The sequence below is a fragment of the Lissotriton vulgaris genome, chromosome 1_1 (genome assembly GCF_964263255.1).
Source record: "Lissotriton vulgaris chromosome 1_1, aLisVul1.2, whole genome shotgun sequence".
In the NCBI taxonomy this organism is placed as follows: Eukaryota; Metazoa; Chordata; class Amphibia; order Caudata; family Salamandridae; genus Lissotriton; species Lissotriton vulgaris.
In genome coordinates this window covers 875,470,293-875,491,137 of record NC_141685.1, presented here as the reverse complement: position 1 = coordinate 875,491,137, position 20,845 = coordinate 875,470,293, and the positions used below count along the sequence as shown (strand labels likewise).

Here is a 20,845-nt window from a genome sequence, read left to right as displayed (position 1 = left end):
TGCAATATTCATGGCCTCTCTGCTATGTATTCTGACTGATTAAATATGTGCTGCACAGTGATGAGCATGAAGTGTGAATCTTCATCTTTGCTTGGCTCTCCTTCCTGCAAGCATGTAATCAACAGTGTCATGGTTGGCTGGGGTACTGTCCCTCGAATGCCTGGTGCTCTGCAAATGGGTGTACTTCTTTGTGGATTTATCCCATATTCTCTCTTCCCAGGCCGAGTATTACCACTTGTTGGCTGAAAAGATCTACAAGATTCAGAAGGAGCTAGAGGAGAAAAGAAGGACGCGGTTGCAGAAGCAGAACATGATGCCTAATGCCCCTGGAATGCCAACATCTCCGATGAACCCAGGAGCAGGCATGGGGCAACCGCCACAAGGGATACCTACTAGTAAGTATACATCTGTGAACCTTTACACCCGGAGTCCTGAAATCTATTCATTTCTTATAAATATATTTTTTACAGGTAATTCTTCCTTGTTAGAATATCCACAGGGGTTAGACTAGATTCGGCAACATTTTTCAGCAATGCTCCTGCTGGTCAGTAGGTGTCACCAGTGGGTCCACAGTGACTCTGTTCTGCCCCGTAAGAGGTGGGTCGGAAAAAGCATATAGCACCACTCTTGTACCCAGACATTGTTCTTTCTCTCCATGCCCTTCAACACAGATTCTGGGCTTCACTACTAACCTCAATAGATCATTCCTAGAACTTCTCATTTTGTGCTAAGGAACGATGTCATCACAGAAAACTGCAGCTGTGCTTAGACAGCAGGTTGCAGATGTGTTATGGGACTACACAAGGTATGTTTGTTGTACTTCAGCTACCTGCACGCTTTTCATGTAGCAAGTGTGCTCTCATGCACCTGAAGGTGATTTGAGACCTGGATCCAAAACTCTGCAGGTTTAGGCGAAGATGAAAGTTGCAGCCCTAGTAACAGTCTCAAATTTACTCCTGTGATAAATCCACTTCCTTGTCAAAGTAGTCTGGTAAGTAGGAAGCGAAGACAAAATAATGTGATAGTCAAGCGTAACTCGACCTTGTTACACCAGTTCACATCAGTTGAGAAGGCGCAATGGCGTCAAGATAGACTGCACTTCTCTCATGGTCCCTGAATCCATACCAATCCTGCAGCTGGTCCTGGTGTGATGCAAATTATCTGGGCCTTTTATCAACCCACAGTAAACGGCGGCATTCAAAGAAGCCATTCTGCAGGTCTTTGGTGCTATTCCAGCTACCTCTGACAGCCTTTCAGGGGCCCCGCAGAGCCATATTGGTCTCAAGTCAGACTTCGGTTGGTGGGTTTGCTCCTTGGACAGTCTACCCCAGCAAAACCAGTCACTGTGCTCGTGCTAACTCAACCACTTATTTATTTATTTATTTTCAAAGTTTTATATAGCGCGAACAAGATCTTTGCAGATATCAGAGCGCTTTACAGAAACAAGGGGTAAGGGAAACAAGGGAGTGATTAAACAAACTTTTGGGTACAAAATAGTAGTAGGTAGTATGTGAGTAGCAACGTAGGATAGCAATCAGATAAAAACAAAAAGTACAGTTAGACAATCAGATAAACAAAAAATACTAAGTCTGTGCAATGTACTCGATATATCCAAAAAAGAGTTCAAGTGAATTTAGCCATAATAATAATGTTCGAGGCATGTGGGCTGCTGAATTCATATCTGTGCATAGATCGCCGCCTAGTGTTTGGTCCGTATGATTGCACATTGTTGTCCTGGAAGAGTCTTCGAAGTATCACGAGATAGGTGGCTCCTCCTCTGGACTACAGTGCGCATGGGCATCCCCTCCATCCTCAGATTGTTTTTTTTCCGCCATTGGGTTCGGATGTTACTATCTTAGCTCAAGTTAGGAAAACTTTCTACGAAGCCAAAAGGCTTTCAACAGCGTCGTTGTTTCGTTCGGTACCGATATCTTTGCTTCGAGAGGACATCGAGGAATCAGACGGCTTTTCTTCCACTTTCGACCCGATCTACGATGGAAAGAAGCCCATTTAAAAGGTGTCAACTTTGTAATGCAAAATACCCGCACATCAATGTCCATCGGGTGTGCAACAAGTGCCTGTCCCCGGATCACAACGAAGCCAACTGTATGGCCTGTGCCCGGTTCAGGTCGAAGAAAACTCTTCGGATCCGACGCGCAGCTCGATTGGAGTCGCAGAAATCAGCGCCTGTTCCAGAAAACATCTTCGGGACCGAAGAGGTCGTTGATCTGGAGGATCAGGAATACCGCTCCGATCCGGCTTCGAGCCATGACTCCGAGTATGACGCCGAAGACGAAGAGGTCTTAGAAGAAGACGAAAACGTCGTCGGAGGTAGGAGACGACGCAGAGGCCCTTGGGGCCGTAGAAAATAGCTCAGGCGAGGAGCTAGGCCCAGCCGGTTATACGGGGGCCGACGATGAAGCGCTCACTAAGGCTCAGGTCGAGGGATCGCCACAAGGCCTTACCCGAGATGTACAGACTCTTTCAACAGCCCCGCATAAAGGCCTGACTTCAAACATATATAAAGAGCCATCGGTTTCGAAACCGCCATCGGTCGATACAAAGACATTGAAAGCAAAAGCATCACTGCCAAAACCGAAACAGAAAGTGAAGCTAACTCTGGTGGGCTCCAGGGCCTCAAACCCCTCGGAGCCGAAGAAACAGAAAATGGCCGTCGATACCGAGAAGCTCTCGAAGGTCATCGAGCCAAAGGTTGGGGCGCCGAAGGTCAAAGTCAAGGCTGTCGAACCGACGAAGCCGACACCGAAGGGAGTCAACACACACAAAAGACCCGAACCGAAAGAAGGGTTCGATCCTCGGTCGAGGCCTGCGGACAAGACAAAGGCTGGCTCCAAGGACCCTGTCGAGTCGACGCAACCGAGCCCATTCATAGCCAAAGAGGTGTTGGAGTCTCTCCAACGCATCAAAGATAAGGCTACTGCAGTCGGGCCGAAGAAGGCCCCAACACCAAAGCTGGTCGGGAACGTTCAGCCCGCATCGACACCGATCAAATTCGGGTTGCCACCGACGGTGCGTCCGAAGATATTCGAACTGAAGAAAGGTATCGGAGCCATCAAAAAAGTGTCGATGGAAGTGGAGGCTACAGAGGAGCCTGAAGAACAGGAGTCGAGGCAGTTCGACTCGGAAACTGGTAGACTGTCCATATATAAAAGGAAGATCATACCAGAAACACCCATGGAGTCATATACAATTCCCTTAAAAAGAAAGGACTCAACAACATCGCCAGTTCTTGTGGAGCCTCTACAATCCTATGGTCAAAAACCTCAGACTTTTTCACCCACATACTCAGATGTGAATGCAGGGGATGATGAAAATGAGGATGAAACTTATGTGGACACTGATCCCGATTATCAAAACCAACCATGGGCAGACCCAGCTGACCCAAAAGATCCGACCTCTGCCCCTGACACACAGGTATACAGTGTAAAAACGTCTCCCACTGAGGACACTACTGCCTTTAACGCCCTTATTAAAAGGGCGGCCAGTAACCATGACGTGCAACTACATGCTGACCCTGTGGAGGAAGACTTTCTGGTCGGCACCTTTTCCACTTCAGAAAGAACAGTCAAGACCCTGCCCATGCTAAAAGGGGTCCTTAAGCATGCTGGTGACATTTTTAAGGAAACCACCAGGGCCAGGGTATTAAACCCAAGAATTGAAAAGAAATATAGACCGGCACCTGTGGACCCTACTTATATAAGAGGACAGTTGCCATTGTACTCATTAGTTGTTTCTAATGCACGTAAGAGGGCAAACTCCCAGACTACAGGTGATGCTCCTCCTCCTGACAAGGAGTCGAAAGTACTGTAAACTTCAGGAAAGAGGGTGGCAGCGCAGGCAGCCAACATCTGGCGAATTGCCAACACTCAGGCACTCTTAGCCAAATGTGACAGGTCCCATTATGATGCCCTTGAGACACTGTTGCAACACCTACCAGATCAGTACAAGGAGAGTGCAGAACTACTAATCCAAGAAGGAAAGCTTATAATCAATGCTTCCATCAAGTGCGCGCTAGACGCAGCTGACACTGCAGCCAGGGCCATTAACACTAGCGTCATGTTAAGGAGACATGCCTAGTTAAGAATCTCGGGATTCAAGCCAGAAATACAAACTTCTATCCTCGATCAGCCAGTTAACCCGGACTACTTATTTGGACCGGAGGTTGACACCACCCTTGAAAAAAATTAAAAAAGACACCGAGACTGCAAAGTCTATGGGGGCTCTGCAGTCCCAGCAGTTTCCGGGTGGCTCCTTTCGTCGCTCCAATACTAGAGGACCTTCAAGAGGCCAATCCACACAGCAGACAAAGTACAATAAAGGAAGTACACAATCCACCCACAATAAAAACAACAGGGGTGGATATCGTGGAAACAACATCAAGGGCAGAGTAAGAGGAAACCACAATTTCAGATCCTCTGCCAATAATAAACAGTGACACCCTGTCACTGCCCCCGACCACTTAACACCTGTCGGGGGGAGACTACAACAGTTCCTGCCGGTCTGGAAATCCATCACCACAGACAGGTGGGTGAGAGACATTGTCCAGTACGGGTATTGTCTGGAATTAACATCCACTCCACCCAACATACCACCAAGACACCGTCCTATGTCCGCAGAGCACTTACACTTATTGCAGCAGGAGGTCGCCAGCATGCTGCAAAAAGGGGCCATAGAGCTCGTGCCTGTAGAAGACCAAGGCTCAGGGGTGTACTCTCTGTATTTCTTAATACCCAAAAAGGACAGGTCTCTAAGACCCATACTGGACCTCAGGCCTCTAAACAGCTACATTCTGTCAGAGCATTTTCACATGCTCACTTTACAGCAGGTTCTACCGTTACTCAGTCAGGGAGACTTCCTCGCGACTCTAGATCTAAAAGATGCGTATTTCCATATACCCATACACCCATCACACAGACAGTATCTCAGGTTCGCTATTCAAAATCAACATTATCAGTTCAAAGTCCTCCCTTTCGGAGTAACGACGGCACCCAGGGTGTTCACAAAGTGCCTAGCGACAGTAGCAGCACACCTAAGAAGACAGCACATACATGTCTACCCTTATCTGGACGACTGGCTTATTCAAGCAAAGACGGCCCAGCAGTGTGCCGGCCACATGTCCTACACCATTCATCTTCTTCACAGTCTGGGATTTTCGCTGAATTATCCAAAGTCACATCTTCAGCCCGCCCACGTGCGACAGTACCGGGGCCCGACAATAAACACTCTGGCTGCCAAAGCTCAGCCAAATTCAGCGAGAATAAACAGCATGCAACTGCCGATACAGAAGTTCAGACCCCAACACTCACTTCCAGCAAGAGTGTTCATGCAGTTGATAGTCATGATGGCTTCCTGCATCTTCATAGTCCCGCACGCGAGACTACATATGCGCCCGCTTCAGGAGTGCTTAGCACGTCAGTGGAATCAGGCTCAAGGACAATGGAAAGACCTAGTGTTGGTGAGCGGTCGGGCATACAACTCTCTGCATTGGCGCAACCCACAAAACCTTTGTAAGGGCAGACCGTTCCAAGAGCCTGTAACACAAATAATACTGACAACGGACGCATCTCTCTAAGGATGGGGAGCTCATGTACTCCATTACACTGTGCAGGGACTATGGACAGCACAGCAAAAGAGGATGCACATCAACCTTCTGGAATTGATGGCAATCTTCATGGCAATGAAGGCTTTCAAAGTACACTTGTGCAACAAATTTGTGTTGATCCGGACGGACAACATGACTGCCATGTACTACATACAAAAGCAGGGAGGAACACACTCTCCACAGTTGTCTCATCTGGCTCAGAGCATGTGGAAGTGGGCCATTCAACGGAACATCTTCCTCATGGCGGAACACCTCCCGGGCAAAGACCACCAGATGGCGGATCTTCTCAGCAGGCACAGCCACCAGATGCACGAGTGGGAGATACACCCATCAGTACTCCAGCCGTACTTCCAGCAGTGGGGTCATCCACAGATAGACCTGTTCGCCACAAGGGAAAACGCAAAATGCCAAAGCTTCGCCAGCAGGTTCCCACATCCACTGTCGCAGGCCAATGCGATATGGATGAACTGGTCAGGCAAATTTGCGTACGCTTTTCCCCCAGCACCTCTAATACCGCTAGTGGCACGCAAACTGAGGCAACACTCGATGACACTCATCCTGGTTGCTCCAATGTGGGCACGCCAACCATGGTACACCACGTTTCTAGAACTATCCGTGGTACCGCATCAAAGGCTACACCTCACACCCAGGCTTTTGACGCAGAGCCATGGCGACATTCAGCATCCAGATCCGCAACAGCTCAACCTGGCGATCTGGCTCCTGAAGTCTTAGAATTTGGCTACCTCAACTTGCTGCCAGAATGTATTAATATCATCAAGGAGGCAAGACTGCCCACAACTAGAGCATGCTATGCGGCTAAATGGAAAAGGTTTGTCATATATTGTAACAACAATGACATTAACCCACTGGATGCATCTATTCAAAACATCTGTTATTTGTTGGACTCAAGAGTGATCCCCCCCAGACACCCACCTTCACCGGTCTGGAACCTCAATCTGGTCCTCACCAGACTGACAGGACCACCTTTTGAACCTCTACACTCTTGTGAGATTCAGTTTCTAACCTGGAAAGTGGCTTTCCTAGTAGCCATTACCTCACTACGAAGAGTTAGTGAACTCCAGGCCCTAACAATTCAAAAGCCGTTCATACAAGTCCACGCAAATAGAGTTGTACTACGCACCAACCCTACATTCATACCTAAGGTGATTTCCCAGTTCCACATGAACCAGACCATAGAACTGCCAGTTTTCTTTCCTAATCCAGAAAATGTCGCAGAGAGATCTCTACACACATTAGATGTCAAAAGGGCTCTTATGTACTATATAGACAGAACAAAGGATTTCAGAAAAACAAAACCGCTTTTTGTTGCATTTTCTCTACAACACAAAGGCAACCCCATTTCCATAGCAGGAATAGCCAGGTGGATCGTAAAGTGTATACAGATTTGCTATGCTAAGGCTAAACGCACACTAACCATTCCATCAAGAGCACACTCCACACGTAATTTAGGAGCGTCCATGGCTTTCCTGGGGAATATTCCTTTAGAAGAGATATGTAAGGCAGCCACATGGTCCACCACACATACATTTACGAAACACTACTGCGTAGATGTGCATTCTAAACAGCAAGCAGCTGTAGGACGGGCTGTTCTCAAAACTCTTTTTCAGACTGCTGCTGCTGGCACGGGCAGCCGCCGCTAACAGGAGGGACTGCTATGTAATCTATGCATAGATATGAATTCAGCAGCCCACATGCCTCGAACCGAATATGCTACTTACCAGTATGCATCTGTTCTTGGCATGTAGGGCTGCTGACATTCATATCGCCTACCCTCCTCCCCGGCGCCTGTAGCAGCTGTAGCATTCAGAATTACTATGTAGCATGGACATCACTCACTGTATTACACTCCATCTCTGCTACAATGGCGAAAAACAGTCTGAGGATGGAGGGGATGCCCATGCGCACTGTAGTCCAGAGGAGGAGCCACCTATCTCGTGATACTTCGAAGACTCTTCCAGGACAACTATGTGCAATCATCCGGACCCAACACTAGGCAGCAATCTATGCACAGATATGAATGTCAGAAGCCCTACATGCCAAGAACAGATGCATACTGGTAAGTAGCATATTCGAATTCAACCCTGAAGCCAAGGTGCATGCCTGTTCCATCAGTACTAAAGTGACACCAACTCCACTGGTGCTGATCAGTGATCCGGTTCAATCAGCAAACGTTTACTCTGAAACAATACGAGCCTGATCAAGGCCTATGGCGTGCTATGAAATTATAAAAGGGCAATCTTTTAAAATAATTGTTTTGTACATCCTGATTCCAATCCAGGGTCAACTCCAGTATCTGCAGCGGATTCACACTTTTTGGGTGGTTTTGAGTTTGAATCTATGCATGAAGAGACTAATGTCCCTCAAGATGACTATGATGATGACGACGAAGAGGACATGTTTCTTCTCCAGGATTATACTGAGAATCCATTGTTTGCAGACTTGTATAATGCCTGTGTTGTAGGCCCATCTCCCAAAACAGAGCTAGACTTGTCTCCTAGGCTACCGTCTGAAATAAGTGCTTTGTTTTCAATGGTCATTCACACCAGCCTAAAGCCTGATCGGCAGAGCTATTGCACCAGCGTCTTGCCCAGATGGTATCTGGATGCGGCAAGCAGAATTTTCTGGAGATCTGCTTTAATGGACATGCCCTTTGACTTTAGCTTATTTGGAGAAAAGCTTCGGAACGGAAAAAAAATATCGCAATCAAACGCGACAGCAATACTTCAATTATTTTTCACTTGTTTGTGTGGCTACAAAAGTTCCGCCAGTTAGCTCTCAGCTTTGGCTCACGCCTGGCTGGTAATAGGCAAATTATGGTATTTCCTCCATGGCAGAAGATGCATCAGATTGGACAAGTGGGCTATGCCCTATTTCCTCCACCCCTGCCTTCTAACACTGAAGCTACTTCGAAGTAGCACTCTGCAGCTATGGTGCAGGAGTCAACCTTCTATTACCAAGTTGTACCATCAAATGGGTGCTGAGTTCGCAGAAGGGAGAGGAACTCTGCAGAGGCATAAATTGTATCTCTTCCTACTGAATGTCTTTCTGAAAGACTGGTTCAAAATGCTCCAATCCTGTCAGAACTGGACCCAGGAGACTGGGTGGCATCTTTGTCCCTGAAAGAGTCTTTTTGTTTGAGGCTTGTGTCCTGTAGATGCACATGCTGTGCATAAGTCTGCCATCTAGTGTTAGGCTTGGATGATTACAAGTTGTTTTGGTTCCAATAAGTTTTCTTCGAGTCACAAGGCTGAGAGACTCCTTGATAATACTGCACACGGTCATCGACTCTATTGCCAGATTTTTTTTTTTCCACCAACAGTTTTGGATGTAATCTTTTAAACTCTGGTTTAAGACTCATTTGGGCTCTCTTCGGTTAGCTAGTTCATTCAGTCGATGGTATTGTCTCAATTGTGTAGTTACGGTTCCTTTCCGAGCCATTAAACTTCTGCATCGTGGATTTTCGAGTTGCCTTCTCGGCCTTCAAGGCCTGCGGGATGCGTCCGCTCGTGCCTCTTTCACTTCGTCTTTATCAGAGAATGACCAGCTAATGGAACACAGTCCGTTCAGTTTCTGTCCTAATTGTCATTCTAAAAATCCCCATACCAACCAAGATACCGTCAGTAATCTATGCCTCTCGCCTGATCGAGAGGAAAGCTGTGAAGCTTGTAAGTCATTTCAATTGAAGAAAAATCTTAAAGATCGACACGCCAGATACCAAGAGATGCAGTGGAAACATGTGGAAGATTTACCCAATATTTTCGGTCGACCACAAGAGGACGGTAGGAAACATCGGCTGCACAAGAGGAATCACTGTCGCTACATGATTCAGTGTCTGACTTCAAACAAGATTCTGAAACACAGAAGCATCGAATATTGAGTACACTTATCCCTGAACCAAAGCCCAAAACATTGTCGCTGTCCGAAAAGACTGCTTCCAGCCCGCCCCTTGAAAAAGGCCATGGTGCTCACTGAAAAATTGACTCTGAAGCCTCGTCCTTGGCTCCGAATGTTCGACGTTCAGTCGGGGCCTCCACCTCCAAATTGAGGACCAGAACCCCTCGGTCATCAGTTTCGGCACGGAAAGAAAAGCATGGTTGTGAGAAAATGGGGGTTCGAGGCATGTGAGCTGAAGATCACATACTGTGATGTTTGCACTTTGTTTTTGTTTGAAGTCTCTTCCAGTCACAAGGTAGGCGACTCCTCTTTTCGGTGATAGTGAGCATGGCATAGACTCCATTGTTTTTTTCCACCATCGGGTTCAGATGGGAATTGCTGCGCTCATGTTCGGCACCGTTTCTAGAGTGCCCTTTAACGCGCAATCCACTACCCTCGATTGTATTGTTTCTCGATTGCGTTTCCCATTCTCCACATATCATTTCCAATCTGACATCTTCGATTGGAAAACTCGTGGAGGGCCGTTGGGACTACCAACGCTGGGCTTGTTAGCAGTTGATGGAACGGACTCCATTCAAGCTCTATCCCGGGTGTTGTGCCAAGTTTCCGCCCACTGACCTGCACGAAGTGTGCAATCTGTTTGTCCCCGGAAAACTACGAAAAAGACTGCGACGCGTGCCGATCGTTTAGATCAAAGACAACGCTTTGTGACTGTCTGGCTCGAAGTCACTAGATGCAATACCAAGGTGTCTCCGCACCAGACATCTTAGGCAAAGTTTCCGACTGCGAAGAAACACATGCTCAAGGAGCTGAGGAAGAGGATAATGTCTCCGTGTCTGAGGCCGACTCAGACATGGAAGAGGAGGAGCATGTTACACATACCGGGTCAGCAGACGGTGAGTACAGAAACACCCTTGCCCCAACAACCAAACACAAAAAAAGGCTCTGGTCCTTCTGCCTGCGGGCCAAGGGCGGCACAGAGAAAGTTTCGGGCACCCTGACCACTAGAAACACAAAGAAAAGCCTTCCGGCTCTAGCCAGCCCCATGCCGGCGCCGAGCCGAAATCCAAGCACGTCCTGGTCCACATTCCATCTTTGTTTAAGCCTAAATCAATGGTACTGAAGGGTCGGGAGCCGAAACTTTCGAAGCCAAAAACCACAAATAAAGATAAAATTCTGATCCAAAACAAAAAGAACTGGTTATTAACCAGATACTGGACATATTCATGCTAAATTGCCTGAAAAAAAAATTGGGCCAACAGAATGAGCACCACATGCCCCTGAAAAAAGAAATAATGGTACAAACCCATCACAACCATGTGCCACCTCCTTCACTTACTAATCCTTAATTTTGCAGCATGAATCTTTCTGGATTCACTATGCTGTGCATATTCCGCGGTCTTGTGGTTGGGTCCGGATTCGTAGTCTTTTCTTTTTTTTTTTTTTTTCGTAGCCCTTGTGGGCGTCGGCGTCACACCTCCTCGGGTGCATTTCCGGTGACGTCGGCATGCTTCCTGCGGAAGCTCCCACTCTTGGGCGCCATCTTCAGATTCTTTTTTCCGCGGTCGGGTTTGGATCGTTCCCGTTTGGGCTCCAGACATTTTTGGAGAAAGTGCTGAAAAGAGTGGAAGTTGGAGAAGATATTGGAAGAAGAAGACTAAAGAAGACTTCACAGAACATTGACGAAGAGAAAAGGTGAAAACCTCGAGAACTTCGACGATCGTCGACGTCCACGCGGTCAGGGAGGCCTGAACGCACGAGGATGGACAACACGCCGTTCAAGTTCTGCCCGAACTGCAGACACAAGTACGCGCAGAAAGACCAGCACCTGGTTTGCAACCTTTGCCTGCCGGTAGAACACAGAAGCGAGGACTGCAACGCCTGCTCCGTCTTCGCCGAGAAGACCCTTCGTGTGAGGAAGAGACAGAGGGTAGCACACGCCACCCTCGAAGGAAAATCCCCGACGCCATCGCTGTACGAGCTGGGGATGTCCTCGGAGGAAGAGGACAACGCTGCCGCCGAAGACGACAGCTACACGGTCGTAGAGACCGATTACAAGAAGACACCTGATAAGGTAGGAGACTCGACGTCCCACAAGAACCCGAGAGACTCTGAGTCTCGAAAGTACGAGGCCAAGAGCCCGAAGGCGCCGACGCAGCGACATCTGCCGTCCGCGACCACAAACAGGCCCAGCGGATCCTCGGAGAAGGAGTCCCTGGCGCCGAGAGCTGTTGACCAGCAGAAAGCGTCGAAGATCGTCGCCGAAAGGGACCGATCGACGTCGAGGGAGAAAGACCCTAAAGCCTCGGCGCCGTCCAAGGACCCGAAAGCCAGTTCGACGTCCAAGCCGTCGACGCCGAGAATCTCGCCGCCGAACCAGGCGACGAAGAGAGGGGCCGAACGTTCCGAAGCCGAAAACGCGGCCGAGATGGAAAGGAAAAAACGTCGGCTAGAGGCCGAAATGGCAAGTCTTACAGCGGAGGAAGGATTTCGACGCCGAGATGAGTGCCTTCAAAATTCCACACAAGACCAAGCACGCCGTGCTAGATCTGGTCGAAGAGGAAGAAGAACATGTCGACGACCATGTGCCTAGCGACGAGATGGTCGACGACCAGGAAGGTGAAGAGAATCCCTACGAGGATTACAGCTATGAGGAGGAAGAGGGCAGTAGGTTGGACGCCGAGTCGGCCACCTCTGACCCACGCGAGGAGGATTACCTAGACGTCGACACAGAGAGCCCGGAAGAGACGGTCGACTCATACCCCTCGAGGCCCTCGCCGCCGGACGACATCGGGGCATACAACTCGGCGATACAATCTGCCGCAGCTGCATTCAAGCTAAAGCTCGACGAGGAAAAGCAGAAAGCAGACTTCCTGCTAGACATTGCTCCCAACACAAACAAGAAGCCAGTTCCTTCCAATGCTCGAGAGCGTCTTGGCTCAGGGAAAGGAAGTGTTCAAAGAGCCCGCAACATGCAAGGCGGTAACTCCCAGAACAGAGAAAAAGTACACACTCCTCAAAGGACCAGGCCTACATTCGGGGCGAGGTCTCCGCTGACTCCATTATCACGGCCACAGCTAGGAAGAGGGCGAGCGTATCCACTACCTCGGGCCCACCACCGGATAAGGAGAGCAAGAGGATGGATCTGGTGGGGAGAAGGATCGAGCGGAATGCTGCGACCCACTGGCGCATGGCTAATTCCAACGCCCTGTTAAACAGGCACATGTACCAGATCATGGAGGGGCTGGGGCAGTTGGTGAAGGACCTACCCCAGGATGCCAGGCAGAAGGCCGAAAAATTGATCGAAGAAGGGAAAAACGCTGCAAATTCTTGCCTTAAGACGGCCCTGGACGGAGCAGACACCGCCAGCAGGCTCATGATGATGGGTGTCACGGAAAGGAGACACGCCTGGCTCAGGATCTCAGGGTTCAAACCCGAGGTACAACACAGTATCCTGAACACACCGTTCAACGGCGAAACGCTTTTCGGAGCAACAGTTGACGAGAAACTATGCCAACTCAAAAAAGATAACGAGACGGCAAGATCCATGGGGGCATTGCAGTTCAGAGGCAACAGAAGAGGCACCCCGGCACGGAGGCCCGGCGGGAGGGGTGGAAACCAGCCAGGTACATCGCACCTGGCCTTCCAGCAAACGCACCAGGCAGACTCGCAGGCTCAGCAAGGTCACCAGAAGCAGTCCTGGCAGTACCAGCCAAGGGGTCAGTCCTTTCGAGGGAGAAATGGACGTGGCCAGAACAGAAGAGGGGGGCAGCAGCCCACCTCGAAGTGACTTCAGAGACCTCCGGGTGCCCGACCACAGAAAAGATCCCAGGGGGCACCACGTACGAAGGGGTCAGGACAATCTGAACACCTACGACCACATGACACCAGTGGGAGGGAGATTAAAGTTCTACCTCCAAGAATGGAGAGAAATAACATCAGACAAATAGATCCTAAACATCATCCAATTCGGATACTGCTTAGAGTTGGAGAGAAAGCCAACAAACAGAAAACCAAGGGGAAAGCCACCAGCAAGAGAACAGCTGGCGAGGCTTCAGGAAGAAATGCAAGAACTTCTACAAAAACAGGCCATAGAAAGAGTTCCCTTCAGGGAAAGGAACAAGGGAATATACTCAACGTACTTCCTAGTACCAAAGGTCGACGACAAGATGAGACCCATCCTAGACCTAAGGTTCCTCAACAAATTCATAAGGACACAAAAGTTCAAGATGACCTCCCTGCAGGAGGTGCTGCCGCAATTGCAGGTCGGAGACTTCATGGTCACGATAGACCTCAAGGACGCCTACTTACACATACCGATGAACGAGAAGCACAAGCATATGCTCAGGTTCACAATCGGAGGAGGCCACTACCAGTTCACAACGCTGGCCTTCGGACTGAAATCAGCACCGAGGGTATTCACGAAGTGCCTCGCGGCAGTCGCAGCGCACTTACGAAGACAGGGGATACACGTATACCCTTACCTGGACGACTGGCTGGTGAAAGCAAACTCGTACCAGAAGTGCAAGCAGCATGCACATACAGTGACGAGCACGCTCATAAACCTGGGGTTCTCCGTCCATTGGAAGAAATCATCAATGGAGCCGGAGCAAGTGAAGATCTTCCTGGGGGCAGAGATCAACACCTTACAGGTCAAAGTGTTCCCCAGCGAGAAGAGAGCAAGGGCACTGGTCAAGGAAACTCGCCTCTACCGGAAGGGACAAGCTCGGACAGTGAGGACGGCAAGCAAGATCATGGGGATGATGGCATCGTGCATCCACCTAGTGCCGAATGTGCGGCTCCACATGAGACCCATGCAAGAATGGCTCCAGGAACAATGGTCACAGGCTTCGGGCAGTTGGGAGGATCTTGTGGTGGTGACGCACGCAGTGCAGAAGGAGATGACATGGTGGACCATGGAGAACTTAACAAGGGGACAGCCTCTAACACCCCCAACTCCGACAGTGACCATCACCACAGACGCATCCCTGAAGGGATGGGGCGCTCACATGGAGGAACTCAAAGTGAGGGGTCTTTGGACGCCAGCGGATGCGACAAAGCACATCAATTACCTCGAATTGCAAATAATCCTCCTTGCACTGAAAGCCTTCCAGACAAGACTGTACAGGCAAAGGGTGTTGCTACAGACAGACAACACCACGGCATTGTTCTACATCAACAAACAGGGTGGAACACAGTCAACAACGCTTTCAACGCTGGCGCAGGAGATATGGAGGTGGGGCCATCCCTCTCCAGATAGACCTGCTAGCCATACACCTACCAGGGAAGGAGAACATTCAGGCAGACTGGCTGAGCAGACAGACCTCGGCGTCCCATGAGTGGGAGCTCAATGCTCAGGAGACAAGGAGGCTGTTCAACAGGTGGGGAACGCCATCAGTGGAACTGTTTGCAACACGCCAGAATGCGAAATGCCGAAACTTCGCATCCAGACAACACGAAGAAGGGTCCCTTGGGAATGCCCTATGGATAGATTGGTCCGGGACATTTGCTTACGCTTTTCCCCTGATACCACTGATACACAGAGTACTGAGCAAGTGCAGAGCGAGCACCATGACCCTGATACTGGTCGTGCCACAGTGGGCGAGGCAGACATGGTACTCGCAGATCATGGAGATGGCACAGTGTGCACCCCACAGATTCGGCAGAAGAAAAGACCTGCTCTCCATGCAGAACGGAGAGGTGCTGCACCCAGAACCAGAGAGCATGAGCCTAGTAGCATGGCTCCTGAGGACATAGAGATCGCACATTTGAGACTGCCAGAGAGCACCCTCAGGGTCCTTCGGGAGGCACGAAGGCCCGGCACACGGAAGTGCTATGTCGCAAAGTGGAAAAGATTCACGATGTGGTGCAGGAGGGAAAGACTGCACAATAAAATGAAAAAGGACTCCACGGTACTGAAGTACCTGACACACTTACTGGAGAAAAACCTCAGCTCGTCCTCCTTGAGAGTTCACCTGGCGGCTATAGTGGCATACACAAGGGGTGAGATGGGCAGAAGCTTCTTCACATCACAAGTTGTAAAGAGTTTCCTGGAAGGAGCGAAAAGGATTGCACCACCCAAGCGTGTGCCACCACCGGCATGGAACTTAAACGTGGTCCTGACGGAACTCATGAAGGAGCCCTTTGAGCCGCTTCACAAGGCCTCCTTGAAGATGCTAACTATGAAAACTGCTTTCCTGGTTGCAATAACGTCCTTACGCAGAGTGAGCGAGCTGCAAGCGCTAACGCTACAGGAGCCCTACTTACAAATACACAATGACGGGGTTGTGATGAGGACCGACCCACACTTCATGCCGAAGGTGGTGTCCAAGTTCCACATGAACCAGTCCATACAGATACCGAGTTTTTTCCAAAAACCAACCACTAGCGCAGAGCGAGCTCTGCACACCCTAGACGCCAGAAGGGCGGTCATGCATTACATTGAAAGGACAAAAGGACACAGGAAAACGAAACAGTTCTTCGTGTCGTTCGCCAAGTTACATGGGCAAGGCATTGACTAAAACCACCATTGCACGCTGGATCGCGCAAACAATCCAACTCTGCCACAAAAGGGCAGGAGAAGGACTGGCAGAGGGGGCACGTGCCCACTCCACTAGGAAAAAGGGGGCTACAATAGCCTTCCTGGCCAATACACCCATACAAGACATATGCCTGGCGGCAACATGGGCTTCGGTGCACACATTCACGAAGCACTATTGCGTGGATGTTCAGATGAACAAAGAAGCACAAGTCGGACAAAGGGTGCTCCAGCATATATTCAGAAACCAGAGCTCATCTTCCACCCAGCCGCCACAGAAATGAGAAACCGCTACGAAATCTATGCACAGCATAGTGAATCCAGAAAGATTCACGCTGCAAAACGAATAGTTTCTTACCTGTCGGTGTAGTTTTGCAGCTTGAAGATCTTTCTGGATTCACTAGCGAACCCACCCACCTCCGCCAGAAAGATGAGGCTGGAGAGAGAAGAGGTGGTCGAAAAAAAAAAAAAAAAGAACAAAATAGGGGGAGAAGAAGTAAGAGAATATAAGGACAAGCGGTAAAGAAATTCTCACCTGAATAGAACATTGCCATTGCTTCGGAAAAGAAGGAAACACGGAAAAAATAATCCGAAGATGGCTCCCAAGAGTGGGAGCTTCTGCAGGAAGCATGCCGACGTCACCCGAAATGCACCTGAGGAGGTGTGACGCCGACGCCCACAAGGGCTACGAAAAAGGAAAAAAAATAAAGAAAAGACTACGAATCCGGACCCAACCACAAGACCACGGAATATGCACAGCATAGTGAATCCAGAAAGATCTTCAAGCTGCAAAACTACACCGACCGGTAAGAAACTATTCGTTACTCATCACACCCACTAATTCACCACCATCACCTGACCCACAGGATGAAGGGGATGGGGATGGAGAGGATGATAGGCCACACGATGTTGACCCATGGGAGGATTATGATACTGATCCACACAGATACTGACCCTGACGTGTACCCGAACAATATAGGCTACATTGAGCTTCTTAACAGGGCTGCTTATTACCATGGGGTGGAACTACGTAAGGAGGCTTTAGAGGAGGACTTCTTGTTTGAGACCTTAAGCTCCACTCCGAAAACTACACATACACTACCAATGCTTAAGGGGATGCTGGTTTTTAAAGATCTTGTAAGGGCAAGAATCATTACTACTACGGTTGAGAAGAAATATGAGCCAGCACCTACTGACCCTGCCTACATCAAGGGACAGCTGCCCTTAGACTCTTGTGGTTCCTAATGCTCGCAAGAGAACTGAATCTTAGACCACAGGTGAGGCCCCTCTTCCTGATAAGGAGTCCAAGTTAATTGATGCCTCACAAGAAGCTAATCACTTGCGCATTGCTAATGCTCAGGCTTTGCTAGCCAGATATGATAGGGCTCATTACGATGAGCTAGAAAAACGTATGCAATTTCTGCCTCATAAGCACAAATCTAAGGCAAATGATCTTATCCAGGAGGGCAAACTTATAACCAATGCCGCCATCAAGTGCGCATTAGATGCAGCAGACACAGCAGCACTCGAAGTAAACACCAGCGTACTGCTACGTAGACACTCATGGTTGAGAATTTCAGCTTTTAAACCTGACGTACAATGAGTCCTTTGATAAGGGACACCTCTAGGGTCCAGCAGTTGACACCTCGCAAGACATAATGGAGGACACTGATGTCACAAAGTCCATGGGGGCTTTACAGTTACCTGCGAGTAGGGGTTCCTTTTGACGCTCCTTTTACAAGGGTGGCTCCAAAAATATTGCCGCAGAAAATCCCTCCTCCTCTTACAAGGGCAACAGCCAATCAGCCTCATCAAGAGGCTATTTTAGAGGAGGTTTTAGAGAAAACAATGGTAAGGGAAGAGACAGAGGCAACTCCACACGCACTTCCCCGCAAATAACAGTGACTTCCTTCCACTACCCCCGATCATTCCACTCCTGTAGGGGGACATCTCTCTCAATTTCTCCCTGTCTGGAACACCTTCACCTCAGACAAATGGGTTTTACAAATTATCCAATATGGTTACTGCCTAGGACTTACAGACACTGCCCCAAACATTCTTCCAAGATCACACGCAATGTCACAGGAATATCTTACCATTCTAAAATAAAGTTATCCTCTCTGTTGGAGAAACTAGTGATAGAACCAGTCCCATTAAAACATCAAGGGACCGGAGTATAGTGCCTGTACTTCTTAATTCCCAAATAGGACAGCTCTCTCAGGCCTATACTAGACCTCAGAAAACTAAATCTATACATTCAGTCGGACCACTTTCACATGGTCAGTCTCAAGCGCTCCTGCTCCTTCAGTAAGGCGACTTTCTGTCCACTCTGGACTTAAAGGACGCAGATTTCAATATCCCAATACATCCTGCTCACTGCAAATACCTCAGGTTTGTAGTGGCAGGCCAGCACTATAAGTTCAAGGTGCTCCCATTTGGGGTAACTACCGCACCCAGAGTTTCCACCAAGTGCTTGGCAGTAGTAGCAGCTCATCTTCGAAGACAACACATTCACGTCTTCCCATATCTGGACGACTGGCTCATAAGAGCCAGCTCGCAAGGAAGCTGTCTCCGCCACACTCACAAACCAGTGCACTTGCTCCATGATCTTGGATTCACAGTAAACCTGTTCAAGGACCATCTACAGCCATCCAACACACAGGCATATCTGGGAGCCACAATAGATACACAGAAAGCTTTAGCCTACCCCAGTCCGATCAGAATCCGCAACATGCAGGTTCTACTCTGCCAGTTTCAGCCTGAACACTCATTGCCAGCTATAGTGTTCATACAGTTATTAGGGATGATGGAATCTTGTATACTAATAGTTCCTTACACAAGACTTCACATGCGTCCCCTTCAGGACTGCTTAGTGCGCCAGTGGAACCAGGCTCAGGGTCTGTTATCAGATCAAGTTTTGGTGGATGGACTCACCCATCTCTCTCTGCAGTGGTGGAGTACACAAAACCTTTCAAAAGGGTGGCCCTTCATAGACTGTTCCACAGATAGTGCTAACAGACTCATCGCTCACTGATTAAGGAGCTCATCTCCAGACACATACAATTCAGAGCATGTGGAGCCTGCAGCAAAAGCAGCTCCACTTAAACCATCTAGAGCTGCTTGCAATTTTTCTAGCGCGCCAAGCGTTTCAAGTTCATCTAGTAGGCCAAGCTGTCCTGATCCGTACAGACCACATGACAGCAATGTGTTACATACTAAAATAAGGATGGGGGGGGGGGGTGGACACACACTCTCCAGCTGTCACAACTAGCACAGACCATCTGGAGATGGGCCATACATCACAATATGTTTCTCCTTGCAGAACACCTAACAGGAGTAAACAATTGGATTGCAGATCTGCTCAGTCGTCAAAGACAACAGATCCACGAATGGGAACTCCACCCTCAAGTTCTCCTCCCAGTCTTCTAAATGTGGTGTTTTCCGGACATATATCGGTTTGCCACAAACGTAAAGGCAAAATACCCAAGCTTCACATCCAGACATCCACACCCATTGTCCAAGGGCAATGCACTATGGATGAATTGGTCAGGGATATTTGCCTACGCTTTTCCACCTCTCCCACTCATTCCATTCAAATGGTCTAACAACCCTGGTACACAACCCTGTTGAAACTCTCAGTGGTACTTCACCAAAAACTGCACCTCACTTCCAATATTTTCACTCAGAGCCATGGAGAGAAGACCTCAAATCCCAGCCCTCTCTATCTTGCGACCTGACACCTGAAATCTTGTAAGTTGGCTACCTTAATCTTCCGCCAGTCTGCATGAATATTATCAGAGAGGCTAGACGTCCTATCACATAGGGCATGCTATGCAACAAAGTGGAAGCTATTTGTGATATACTGCAATAATAATCAAATAGATCCACTGGACGCTTCAGGTCAAAACATCTTGTTCGAGGCATATGAGCTGCAGATTGTACACTTGGCATTAGATCGCCACCTGGTGTTGGGCGCGGATGATTGCATGTTGTAGTTTTGGAAGAAGTCTTTGTAGTTACGAGATAGGTGACTTCTCCCTTTGACGATAGTGCGCATGGGCATCGGCTCCATCCTTAGATTGTTTATTCCGCCACTGTGTTCGGATGAAAGTTTTCCGCTACGGCTAGAAATAGACTTTTCAAGCACTTCGAAGCGCAAAAAATGTCCTAAAAACTTACCAAACTACTTTCGATATCGACTAACATAGTCTCGACTCAATCAGCTCGATTCCAGTGTGACGCGGGCCATTGGGCCTATCCACGCCGTGAGGCCTACACCTCATGGAAAGGCGCCATTTAAGAGATGCCCCGAGTGTGGAGCAAAGTTTCCACACAGTGACCACCACATGGTCTGCAACCTGTGCTTACCGCCAGAACACGACAAATCCAACTGTACGGCCTGTGCGTCCTTTCGATCCAAGAAAACCATCCGAAATCGAAGGGCTGGTCGACACGACATGCAGAGATCAGCTCCGGAACCGGTGGATATTTCAGACGAGGAGGTTCCGCTCGTTCCTGAAGAAGATTCAGTTGATCTCCAGATCGTATCAGAGGCAGACGACTCAGATGACTCCATACCATCGGGTCAGCGCGTGAGTACTACTGCCCCTGCACCACACACAGCACCCAGATCGAAGGCAAAGGTCAACACTCCACCTCCGGGGCCCAGTCGCGACCGAAAAACCACTTTGATAGCCCCGCCATCGAGCCCGGCTCCGAAGAAAATAACTAATCCTTCCGGTAGCTCGGTACCGAGCAAGCCGCACGTG

At 49.0% G+C, this 20,845-nt stretch overlaps 1 protein-coding gene across 4 annotated transcripts in view; it reads left to right on the top strand.

Annotated features, from left to right (window-relative positions):
* The window catches only part of EP300 (EP300 lysine acetyltransferase), a 520,590-nt gene that overhangs the window by 211,955 nt on the left and 287,790 nt on the right, over nt 1–20,845 (top strand). For all 4 annotated transcript variants that reach the window (XM_086958296.1, XM_086958288.1, XM_086958278.1 and 1 more), the window contains exon 10: nt 221–395. In XM_086958296.1, the coding sequence (XP_086814422.1) occupies nt 221–395 (175 nt within the window). The remainder of the gene's footprint in view (nt 1–220; nt 396–20,845) is intronic.